This window comes from Pezoporus occidentalis, unplaced genomic scaffold (assembly GCF_034315485.1).
Source record: "Pezoporus occidentalis ecotype Australia unplaced genomic scaffold, CSIRO_AGI_Poc_V1 ctg4, whole genome shotgun sequence".
Classification (NCBI taxonomy): domain Eukaryota; kingdom Metazoa; phylum Chordata; class Aves; order Psittaciformes; family Psittacidae; genus Pezoporus; species Pezoporus occidentalis.
In genome coordinates, this window is record NW_026915724.1 from 18,344,427 (window position 1) to 18,356,521 (window position 12,095).

Sequence of the window (12,095 nt, forward strand, 5' to 3'; positions counted from 1 at the left end):
CCTCTTGTTTTTCCCCGTGCTACGGGCATTTGTATAGAGGCATCTGAGCCGAGCTCCAACTGAAGCCTGCTCATTGGCTGGAGCGGCTGGGATATCTCTACATTGCTCCGAGCATTTATTATAGGTGCTGGCAACTGATTGGGTGTGTTGGAATGGAATGATGACCCCCTCCCCCAGTACATCTAGTTTAAAGCCTCCTTGACCATAAGCATAATATGGAGTAGTCCTAAATATTTTTTGTGCATTTATTTGAAAGGAGCTAATGCAAATTCTTCAGCATAAGAATATATACTACTGCTTCAGCTTATATGCTACTACTTTTGCATGTGCATGCATGCACACACACACACACACTACTCCTGCTGTTACTACTAAGGCTTTAGGGGAGACCTTATTGTGGTCTTCAATAATAAAAGGAGGATAATAAGAAAGATACAGAGAGACTTTCTACCACAGCCTGTAGTAACAGGACAAGGGGCAATGTTTTAAACCAAAAGAGAGTAGATTCACGTTAGGTATCAGGAAGACATTCCTTACTGTAGGGGTGGTGAGGCACTGGAACAGGTTGACTGGAGAAGCTGTGGCTGCCCTGTTCCTGGCAGTGTTCAGGGCCAGGTTGGATGAGGCTTTGAGCAATCTGGTATAATGGAAGGTGCCCCTAGATAGTCTTAAAGGTCCCTTCCAACTCAAACCATTCTGTGATTCTACTTAGTATTTAATATAAGCTTCTGATGCCAGACAGGGGCTTGTGCCAGATGCTGGGGGGGATGGGGAATAGTTCCTCGGTGAATACATATTACGTTAGTACCTGCAGAGTCATGTGAGAATGATTTCTTGTGTAATGTGCCTTATCTATATATTAATGGAGTTCACACCAGAAAGGGTGCTTGTTACATAGCATGGCAGAACTTGGATTAATGGAAGAAATTTTTCATATTAGATATTGGAAGTGATGGAAGGTGGGTGCAAATTTTGCATGTGATTGTTTCTTGTGAATTGTTACTAATCGCATGCATAAAAAGTGGCTAAAAAATCAGTTTCCTTTACAATGTACAGCCTTTTTATGTCTGAAAAAATTGAAAATGTAAATAGTTTAGGGCCCCAGAAATCGGTAAAGCTTAAAAGGCCTGTTGATCGAAGTCAAGTAACTAATACTGAATGATATTTAATTTCTTATGGCAGTTCGGATTACAACTTTACAAGAAGAAGTAAAAAACATTAAAAACAATCTTGAAAGAGTGGAAGCAGAAAGAAAGCAAGCACAGGATATGCTTAATCATTCAGAAAAGGTATGGCAAATTGAGGCTGATGTTCTTTGTCAGCTTTCAACTATTTTCACATAGTATTTTTTGATGTTGCTAAATCCTGTGTTCTTTCTCTAAATTAGTCTTGTGCTAAATTGATTAACTAAACAGTGCTAACTTACAGTCTCAAGATGGTAGGTCTCACAAGTCCTCAAGCAGTTCTTCTAGCATTGGGCATAAAATTAGTGTTTGTCATTTACTGCCACTGATTCAAGGATCCTGCTAATAGCAAATAATTTTTGTTCTGCCTGCCTGCCTGTTGCTGCAGAGAGTTAAACTTGTTAAAACCATGAAATTTTAAGTATCTGCTTTTATGGGATTTTAATTTTGCTGGATCAGTGCCAGACTTTTTGATCAGTTTTGGAGCTGAACTCTTTCAGTGGTAGCATGTTCCCCTGGTATCTCTGATCCCTGCCCCGCATGGAAAAACAAGTAAAAGGAAATCCTGCACCCTTTTTCCAGATAGGCTACATAGTTAGCTCTGTGCTTTGAGGTCGGGTAAAGGCTTGCTGTACCACGTGGTCTATCCAAATAAACCAGAGAGATATGACTACCTATAAGGGAAGGTGCAAGCAGTTATTATTCTCACTTGGTGTTATTTGAAGCAGCGGTCCAAAAGCAAGTCCCTGTCTCTCAAAGCTCAACTCCAGTGCTTGTTTCATGAGTTACTGTTAATGGCTGGCAGTCCCAGTAGTGACATAAGAGTTGCATCCAGGTAACAATAACTCAAATTCATCCTCTGTGTTCTAGTGTAGTGGTTTAAACCCAGTAAGGCAACTTGTTCACTCACTCCCCCCCTTCTTTCCCTCCCCCTGCTCCCAGAGGGATTGAGAGGAGAATCGAAAAGAATGCAACTCCCACGGGTTGAGATAAGAACAGTTTAGTAGCTAAGGTATAACACAAATCACTACTGCTACCACCAATAATAACAATGATAAAGGAAATAACAAGGGAAGAGAATACAACACCTCACCACCAGCCGACCGATAACTCGGCCCCCCAGCCCGACCAAGCACTGACTGATACCTCCTCCAACCCCGCAGTCCCAGCCCTTCCGGGTCACTCCCAGTTACATCCTGGGCATGACGTGCTGTGGTATGGAATACCTCTTTGGCTAGCTTGGGTCAGGTGTCCTGTCTCTGCTTCCTCCTGGCTTCTCCTCCTCCCTGGCAGAGCAGAGGCTCACAAAGTCCTTGGCCAAACCAAAACATCATTGTTATCAGCTCTGTTCCTGAGCCGAAAGTCAAAACGCTGCACTGCACCAGCTACCAAGAAGGAGAAAAATGACTGCTACTGCTGAACCCAGAGCATGTTGTCAGTGGATTAGTTGTATATTTCCATTATCTTACACATATATACACTACTGAAAAAAGGTAATAAATTCTTTTCCAGAGCACTAAGTACAGTTTTTGTCTGCTACCATTCCTTATTAAGCATGGAAAATAACATGGATTTTTTCATAACATAAACACTGAAAAAGGGAAGAAAGGAAATGTGATTCCCTCAGGTATTATAGAAATCTGGTAACTTTTTTTTTTCTTGTATTTAGGAAAAGAATAATTTAGAAATAGACTTGAACTACAAACTCAAATCATTACAAGACCGGTTAGAACAGGAAGTAAATGAACACAAAGTGACTAAAGCCCGGTTAACTGACAAACATCAGTCAATAGAGGAGGCAAGATCAGTTGCAATGTGTGGTAAGTGTTTCTTGCAAGTTGCGGTTAAATACGTAATAAAAGTTATTTTGATTATATCTTAAAACACATCATCTATAATGTAGTACTCTTATACAGGTATTTAATCCGTTGTATAAAGAATGCATATAGAAATTGTAAACCAGAAAACTACACAGTTTAAATGTTTTGTCTAACCTGGTACTTATACCATAAAAATTGCATTATTTCTTAATGTTTTGAATATCTTACTTGGTTTGCAGTCAAAGCCTTCCTTGGCTTCTAAAAAGCTATTGGATCTTGAAATCCTGTCATTCCTAAACAACATTGAAAGAATGCATTATCAAGGAGCATTCACTCTTGTGTAACTGCATTAAAAATACTGGTGGTGTGTCAGGCTTGTCTGAAGTGGTGAAGTTTCTTTTATATATAAATATCCATGAGTAAAAGATGTGTCTTGACATCTTAATTGAATACATCAGGTTTTCCTTGTGAATGTCATCAGTACCTAGATGCATAGTCTCTAACTTTTCAGAAAGCTAGCACAAATGGTAGCATTTGTTCTCTTTTGCTCTACTATCCATTCCTGGAAATGAAACGTTGCCTTTATTTCACAATGATTACTTCAAGAATCCGCATTTCAGTTGTCATGATAATATCCCAGTGCTTTGAATGCCAATTGGAATATTTTTTTTTCTTGTAGTGTTTCTTGCAATAATGCCAGGAAGTTTTTACTCAGTAATCAGTCCAACAGCCAAAGAGTTTAAATAGCTGAACAAAAGCACCTGTAAATTATTGGAATATTTTAAGACTGTGTTTACACAAGCACTCTTGCAGAAGCTACATACTCATCTTTGTTGTTTTTCTTTTCTTAATCTTGTTTAGAAATGGAAAAAAAAATAAAGGAGGAGAGGGCAGCAAGAGAAAAGGCAGAAAATCGAATAGTTCAAGCTGAAAAACAATGTTCGATGCTGGACTTTGACTTGAAGCAATCTCAGCACAAACTGGAACACCTTCTTGAGCAAAAGGAGAGACTGGAAGATGAAGTAAGTAAAATGTTCATTGCTAGCAATTTTCTATATAAATAAGAAATTATAGTTGCACTGGGAAATGGAAAATTAAATTCACTTACATTGAACGGTGTAATACACTTCTCTTAGTACTAAAGACAGTTGTTGGCCTAAATAGTGCTAGGTAGTTTCTGCTTGTTTCTTAGCTCTTGGATGCCTTACATATTTGAGCTGTCAATTTATTATAATGTCTTTTTTTTGTTGTTGTTGTTTCAATTTCTTTTTTAAAAATAAAAACTTGCTTGTGAATTTGACTGTGTAGTCTGATGGGTTTGGATGGTTTGCAGTTCTGAGTTTGCATTTTCCAGAAAAACATTTGTTCAAGGAAATGCAATTAGAATATTGAGTGTGAAAACTAGGTATTAAGAATAATAGTTTCATCCTTACTTTTTCTCTACAGGACACTGGGAATGAAGGTTCCAACACCTGTTGTGTAAATTAGTTTTTATATAGCTGGTAGGCTGCGGTTCTTTCTAGGATGAGGAGTTTTCAGGATCTGAAATCCAGAGAGAGGATTGCAGGACCTTTCAGCACACAATTTGTGTTTCTTCCATTGTTACCTTTAAGATAAGATAAAACACATTTAGGACTTTAAAATAACCTAAGTATGGGGAAGCTTTATTACCGTGCAGTGTCATATCAGTACGTTCTGTAAGGGCAGCAGCTTTCCGTAAGATTGTTGCACTGAAGTGATTGGAGATTTAGGAATATCTTTACTACTGTGCAACATGTAGCATCTAGGCAATGGTATTTGAAATAAAATAATCCATATATGAAACACTTTCAACCACATGGAACTGGCTATTCAGCAAATGCTCCTAAATTGAACTATTTCTCTTTTAGGTAAAGAATCTAACATTTCAGCTAGAACAAGAGACCAATAAGCGAATAATGGCACAGAATGAATTAAAGGCACAAGCCTTTGAAGCAGATAACTTGAAGGGTTCCGAGAAGCAGCTGAAACAGGAAATCAATACATTGTTGGAAGCAAAGAGATTACTGGAATTTGAGTTGGCTCAACTTGCTAAGTAAGTAAAAATCTGAAGTAAAATGGAAAAAATTGTTTAATTATACATGTACTGTTCTGCCTGTTCCTATTAGCAAATAAAGTTCTCTGGTGCATAGGCATTTTTTCCTAAACTGAAAGAGTATTTTTAGCTGCATGTTATGATTTCTCTATGTAGCCTTCAGTGTTGGAATATTTTTGTTATGAGCTATAATGCAGAAAAATTCTTGGCTCATCATGCTATGTCAAGGCATATATATGTATATGCGCCATTTTTATTTGACTGCCTTCTTTATGGTTGACTGTGATACTAATTAAATCATGTGGGACTTTTAGTTTTACTAGAGGGGAGTCAATAGCTTTTTTTCCCCTTTAACAACCTGATTATTTCTCTTAACATTTCTTAAGCTGACTAAAAACATTTTTCATTAATTAAGCTTCTGTCATATGGTCCTTCAGGTGACTTAAGTACTCTAAATGGAGAAATGTTGACTTCTCAATTACATACCGAAATGATCATCAGGGTAGAATAAGGAATGTAATTAAATCAGACTTTTAGGATACACTGTTGGTCTTTGTAATAAAGTGCAAATGTAAGATCTTTGTAGGGTGCTGTTCTGGTTAGAAATAATCTTTGTCATTTGTTAGTAGCTGACTTTTTTACATGCTTTCCTTCTTTATTGCTTCAAAGACAGTACAGAGGAAACGAAGGTCAAATGCGTGAGCTTCAGGATCAGCTTGAAGCTGAGCAGTATTTTTCGGTAAGACTTGCAAAAAAATTGAGTGCTACATTTTGACATGAAATCATTGAACAGCAAGTAGTTTGACATTAATATTTTTTAAATGTAAGTAACTACCTGACATAAATCAACAATTTGCAAAATACAAGCACGGAACAAAAAATGGAGAACATTAGACAGTGTATCTAGTCTGTTGCTTTGTAGTTGTTTGTCAAATCTTACATATTGAGTAACTCTTATCTGAATTCATCAGAGCAGTTCCTATCTTGAGCTTGGAGAACACATTTTTCTGATACAGTTGCAATCTTTTGTAGACAGTTCAAAACCTCCATACTTAATGGAATATATTCCATGCTATTGATCTACCATAAGTGTATTTAAGAACCATAGATCAAGGAGTATTCTGCATGTATTCCTTATCCTTCTAAAAAGATATGTTCTCTGACCTGAGTCCTTTGAGAGCCTTATTTGGTACTTCAGGTAGCCAAGATGTGTATTTCATAGACTTAGTTTTATCTGTTTCATTTCTGTGAAAAGAAGCAATGGTATGAGATGCTGTATAATGCCTGACCTTCAAATACTTTTGTAAATATGGACATTCTCATTTCACTTTGGGAAGTACTTTTAAAATTTGGTTCTTCCTTGAAGGGGCAATAAAAATTACTAAATTGCACATGATTAATTTCATTATGTGTTACAGATTTCTGTGCAATTCTCCATAATATACTGCTAATAAGACCTAGAGTATTGTGTTTCATTCTCTGTTTTCTCTTTTTATTCCTTAGCATGTAGTTCAGATGAGACATTTCAGTCTGAATATTTAGCAAAGTACTTTACTGTAGAAGGTAAAATTTGAATTTTCAGCATTACTGGTGGTAGTAATAACAATATAGTAATTGAGAATAGAAGTAATTCGTGCAAGTCAGACAGACCTCTTGAGTGAGTTATCTGGAAGAAGTCAGTTTGTACACAGCTTATGGTCTAAGACACATAGATACAAAGAGTATAACAGGTGGAAACACAGGACAGCATTAGCCTTGTTTGACTGACATTTTCAGACGATGCTACAAGAGGATGCAGTTTTGTCCCGTTGTCTCCGAGAGATGTGCTCAGCTGAGTCCTAGTGCATTCCTTCCCTTTTGTCATCTGGTTTTCTTGTACAACTGTGTAGGAAACCAGACTAGAAAATTAAAAAACTAATCTGGTCACCTCAGCTCCCTGCACAAGGGGAACTGAAAAGGAGCATCTTGGGCAGGAGGAAGGAGGAAATGTCACTGAAGACAGTACTGGCATGTGTTGGGGTTTGGCAAATGCAAATGAATCCAGTACCAAAACAATGAAGAATTTAACATGCAATTTGACTAATGATTCTTTATGCTTTTTTTTTTACAGACACTTTACAAAACTCAGGTTAAGGAACTGAAAGAGGAAATTGATGAAAAGAATAAAGAAACTCAAAGAAAAATGCAGGAATTGCAAAATGAAAAGTATGCCCATTGTGTTTCTGAAATGCACATAAGCTTTTCCCTGTAGCGTGGTTTTACTTATGAAGATTTTGAATCAGATTTTAACTGTTTAATTCCTTTAGAAAAAGTCAGGTCTTTAAAAGGGTTCCATAATACCTTGTAAAATGGCAAATACATTGAATTTTGTCTATGCTGACTTACAAAGCCAAATGTGGTTATTCATATTTGCTTTGGACTCCATATGTAATATCTGGAAAGGGAATGATGATGTCTGAGAATTTAGATGCAGAAATTTGAAAAAACATTCCAATTTGTGGTAATCATCTTGCTTGTGTAACAACCTTTTTATTTGATTGTGTTATCTTAGTAATTACTATATTTCTATAGCAAATAATTAGAGGAAAAGGTAATGAAAATACTTTGAATTCTAGGTTTAGTACACTTCCGATTACAGAAAACCAGTTAATCCAACAATGATTAATTGCGATGCACCATTTTCTAAGTCAGCAAATAATGCAAAAAATTTAAGCTTGGTTTTCCAATTTATTAATTTAATATGTATTGATTCTGAAGGAGACTGTAGTCTTATGAATGAAACGAGTTTCTCTCTTCTGAAGTTTGTGTTAATTGTTCTACTTGAGCATCAGCAGGATGTTACGTACAGTCTTTATGACGCATTTCGATGCGTAAAGGAAGTGAGAAAGAAATGATGTAGGAGGAAAACACCTGTCTGTGCAAAGTTGTTCAGGAGTAGGGTCCAACTTTAAAAGAAAGTAAGGCAGGAGGTGGGAGGGTGGTGTGGTTTTGGGTTTGGTTTTTTTTTCCTTTTTTTTGTTTGTTTGTTTGTTTTGTTTTTTTTCCCTTGGTTTTTTTTTGATTTTTTTTCTTTCTTTTTTTCTTATTTTTATGGATTCCTTTTTTTCCCTGGGAATTGTGACAAAGGTATACTTCAGCAGTTACCTTTTTGTAGTAGAGGCCCATATCTGCTACAGGTGTATCAAATCAGTGGACTCCAATATGTATTTCACTGTGTATATCTTTTCATTTTGCAGTGCAGAAAGGGCCTCTGTCATGAGCCCATACTGCAGTCATGGATTGCCACTTCTGTCTCTGCATGCTGTGGGCTGTGTCACCTGTTGCTGGGTGCATCTGACTCCTGGGTGCTAGTTTGGTCACTGTGCTTTGTGTGGGTTTCTTTGGAGACACATATAAAGAGCTCTGCCGGTACTTGAAGCATGAGCAAGAAAGTTCAGCTTGTATGCTGAACTGATCAGATGTGTATATATTGAATAAATTCTGCACATAAGTTAATGCCCCTGCCTCTCCAGCTGCAGATGGAATTTGCAAGCTTTTCTGCAAAAAGTTGCCTAGAGAACCACTGTATGTTTTCAGAAACTGTGCAGTTTTCATTAGTGTTAAAATGGTGTGGAGCATACATCTTCGTGAGCAGTAATCTTGTCTGAAGTAACAGATAAAACTGATAGGTTTAAGTATCTTTTGATGGACCGCACGGTACATGCAATTTAATTTTTTTTTTTATTCCTCAGAGGCAGGAGAATTTGTCACACCTGCTTTCCTAAGGGTTGGTGCTTCATGGGAGATTGGAATTTTAATTGAATTATAGTAAACTTGCTGCTGTAGCTTGTGTGGACCATCAAAAAATACAGTACAGAGTGTGGTTTTGTAAATCTTGTTTTTCTTAAGAAACTAAGTTAATGACAGTCGGTGGAGTGGTATAATTTGGGTTTGTTAGTCTTCCTGAAAATATTGAATGTTCTGTGTAGAACAAAATGTTCATGTTCTTTTTACAGAGAAACGCTCGCTACCCAGTTGGATTTAGCTGAAACCAAAGCTGAGTCGGAGCGGTTAGCACGAGCACTCCTTGAAGAACAGTATTTTGAACTAAGTCAGGAAAGCAAAAAAGCAGCATCAAGACACAGGCAAGAAATGACTGACAAGGACAGCATCATCAGAAGGGTAAATTATTCCACTGTAGTTAGTATCTATATATATCTTCCAGCTGAAAACAGAAAATTATGCTTCCATTTTAATTTATGAAGTCCTGTCATCATAAGTGATAAGTACTAAAGTTTTGGACTTGTTTGGAACCTTCAACATGTCAATCCCATCATGTGAACTCCCAAAGAAATGTAGACTTGATGACATCTGAGGTGAAGCCAGAATGAAAATCAACTGAATGTCATTATTTCAGTTATTAAGCCTTTTTTGGTCACTTCTTGTCATTGCCCAATGTATTATTTCAATCTTGTAAATTTGTGGAGCTGTAGAGACTCTTACTGTAAAATAACTTAAGTCTTGAGTTTCTTACGTGTAATCTATTAAAAAAAAAATTGGGGGGGGACAAAAAAAACCAAACACCACCCCCCCCCCCCCCAAAGAAAACCAACAAAACTCCAAACCCCACCAAGCCCCAAGCTCTGTTTTTTGATGGTACTTCATAGTGTAGCTGTTGTGTATTAGTACAAGACTGATGAAACTCTTCAGTTAAAGACATTTAAATAGTATAGTTATTTTATTCTTACTGTTTTTTTCCCATTTAGCGTCAGCTATGGAGATTTTTTACACCCCTGTGATTCTTTAAAACACTTCAGCAAGCTCTAGATGTAACTGATCTTGCATCAGTTGCTTAAAGTTTTCTATTAGCGCTACTATAGATACTGTATCTCTGTTTGAAGATAGCAGAAGTTGTGTTTGTTACATGTTTCCTTGATAAGCTGGAAATCTCCGGATTGCCACCATTTCTTGAGAAGCATTTAGAAGACTGGAATACCTTCTTGGCAGTATGGTTTTTGGTTTCAGATATTGTAATAATTTTGTCAGACACAATTTTTATAGGCTTCAAGCAAAACCTTTTTTGGGGAATGCAGTTATGTCTGGTTTTTAATATGTATTTAAGTGGCTGACGGAGTGATCCTGACTGTGGCAGCTAACATACTGAGAGTGTAATGGTTTTCCTTTCTGGTCTTTATTTTGTAAACCTATGTACATATTTGCCTGTGTATGCTCTGACTTACTCCAAATTTAGTTCTTTTACTATGCTAATTTATACCTATTTTTCATGATACATGGCAATATATGGCAGCAGATGCCATATATCTACTTTAGCCTTGAATGCTAGAGTTGTATCATCTATCAGTTGCTTTTCTGTCTGTATTCAGGGGGTCAGGCTTCTAGGTACTACTTCTTCCAAAGTACCAGAAATTCATGGGAAATTTCCACATTCAATAACAATCTAATTTTATCACAGTTGGGTTTTCATTTCTGTAGTGCACTGTTGTCAGCTCTGCAAAGGTAACCAAAAAGAAAAAGAATTCTTTCTGGGACAGGTGTATTTTGAGCCTTATGGTAAATCAAGACAGCTTAGAACTACTTTTTTTTTTTAAACTCAAGTTTGAAAGGTAAGCAGATTTTTTTTATATACGATCTGAGGAAGGTGTTCCAATCAAATGGCTGTTAGAATTTTAAGGGCATTTAATAGTATTATAAATATTTTTAGAATTGATGGCAAGAATTCTTTATTTTAAAATGTGTCTGTTTTCATTTAGCTGGAAGAAACTAATAACACGTTAACCAAAGATGTTGATTTAATAACAAAGGAAAATTCAGAGATCAGTGAAAAAATTAAGAAACAGGAAGAAGGTATGTCGTATTTGGAATTTTAATTCATCTGTTATGAAGCATATGTGGCAAAATGGGAAATGGGAGAAGACATTGCTGTTTATCTTCCCTGTTATTTGGGGCTTGATAAAAAATCATAGTCATTGTTTTAATCTTGAAAAATATCTATGTTGTCTTTAGCATTTCATCTTGGTGCCTTCCTGATATATATATCCCTCTGGTCATTTTCCATCATTATAGTAGCATTAAACTGGTAACCTTTATTGCTATTGTATTTGTATTTTACACATCAAGTGATGCAACACGAATATGGAGGAGGAAAAATAGATGAAATTGTAGAAATTATTAAGCTTAGAAATACTTTGTCCTAAAATACCTCAAAGTTGAATATTATTTTAACAGAATACAAAATAAAAAAAGAAGAGGAAATCAATAATATTAGAATGCATTATGAGAAGAGCATTAACACTGAAAGAACTCTGAAGACGCAGGTATAACTTTTAATGCAATTTAATAACAATTATTTTGCAGATCAGATTTTCAATGTTTTTTTTGTATAATTAACCCTTAGTTCCTTTGAGATTAAGTGTATATTAACCATGGTGTATAATATGCATTCTTGGTCAATACAGTTGAAAGAATAATTTGATGTTGTGTACTTTTCATTTTCATGACTTACTGTCATAAGTAAGGGTCATTTATGTTGGTGAAAATTTGTTTTTTTGGTTGAATCCTATGACTAGAAGAACTTAGAAGTTCTGTATGAAACATGCTTGCATCTAGCATTTTTCTTACTGGTTTTCCTGTTTCTTAACAGGCTGTCAACAAACTGGCTGAGATAATGAACCGGAAAGATTTTAAAATAGACAGAAAGAAAGCGAACATGCAAGATTTGAGGAAGAAAGAGAAGGAAAACCGAAAGCTTCAGTTAGAACTTAATCAAGAAAAAGAGAAATTCAATCAGATGGTAGTGAAATACCAAAAGGAGGTCAATGAAATGCAAGCGGTAAAATCATCTTAATATTTCTGTCATGTTGTGGAATTCTCTCCACAGGAAATATGTACAGCTCCTAGTCTGCTTGAAAAAATAGCAACTTCTGTTCCAGATGTTCTAGGCTGCAGAATTCTAGTGAGGCAGAGACCTTAACAAATGTGCAGCTGTGCTTGTTCTCATTCATTTCCTCTTCCTAAATT

The 12,095-nt window shown here is 36.2% G+C and overlaps 1 protein-coding gene across 5 annotated transcripts in view; it reads left to right on the plus strand.

Moving 5' to 3' along the window:
• ROCK1 (Rho associated coiled-coil containing protein kinase 1) overlaps window positions 1-12,095 on the plus strand; it is an 86,422-nt gene that overhangs the window by 58,022 nt on the left and 16,305 nt on the right. For all 5 annotated transcript variants that reach the window (XR_009967449.1, XR_009967450.1, XM_062632871.1 and 2 more), the window contains 10 exons: window positions 1,183-1,289; window positions 2,854-3,004; window positions 3,866-4,026; window positions 4,894-5,078; window positions 5,748-5,817; window positions 7,189-7,283; window positions 9,074-9,239; window positions 10,829-10,922; window positions 11,304-11,392; window positions 11,719-11,907. Coding sequence is in view for 3 of the 5 variants with exons in the window: in XM_062632871.1 (XP_062488855.1) it covers window positions 1,183-1,289; window positions 2,854-3,004; window positions 3,866-4,026; window positions 4,894-5,078; window positions 5,748-5,817; window positions 7,189-7,283; window positions 9,074-9,239; window positions 10,829-10,922; window positions 11,304-11,392; window positions 11,719-11,907 (1,307 nt within the window). In the remaining 2 variants the exon portion in view is untranslated. The remainder of the gene's footprint in view (window positions 1-1,182; window positions 1,290-2,853; window positions 3,005-3,865; window positions 4,027-4,893; window positions 5,079-5,747; window positions 5,818-7,188; window positions 7,284-9,073; window positions 9,240-10,828; window positions 10,923-11,303; window positions 11,393-11,718; window positions 11,908-12,095) is intronic.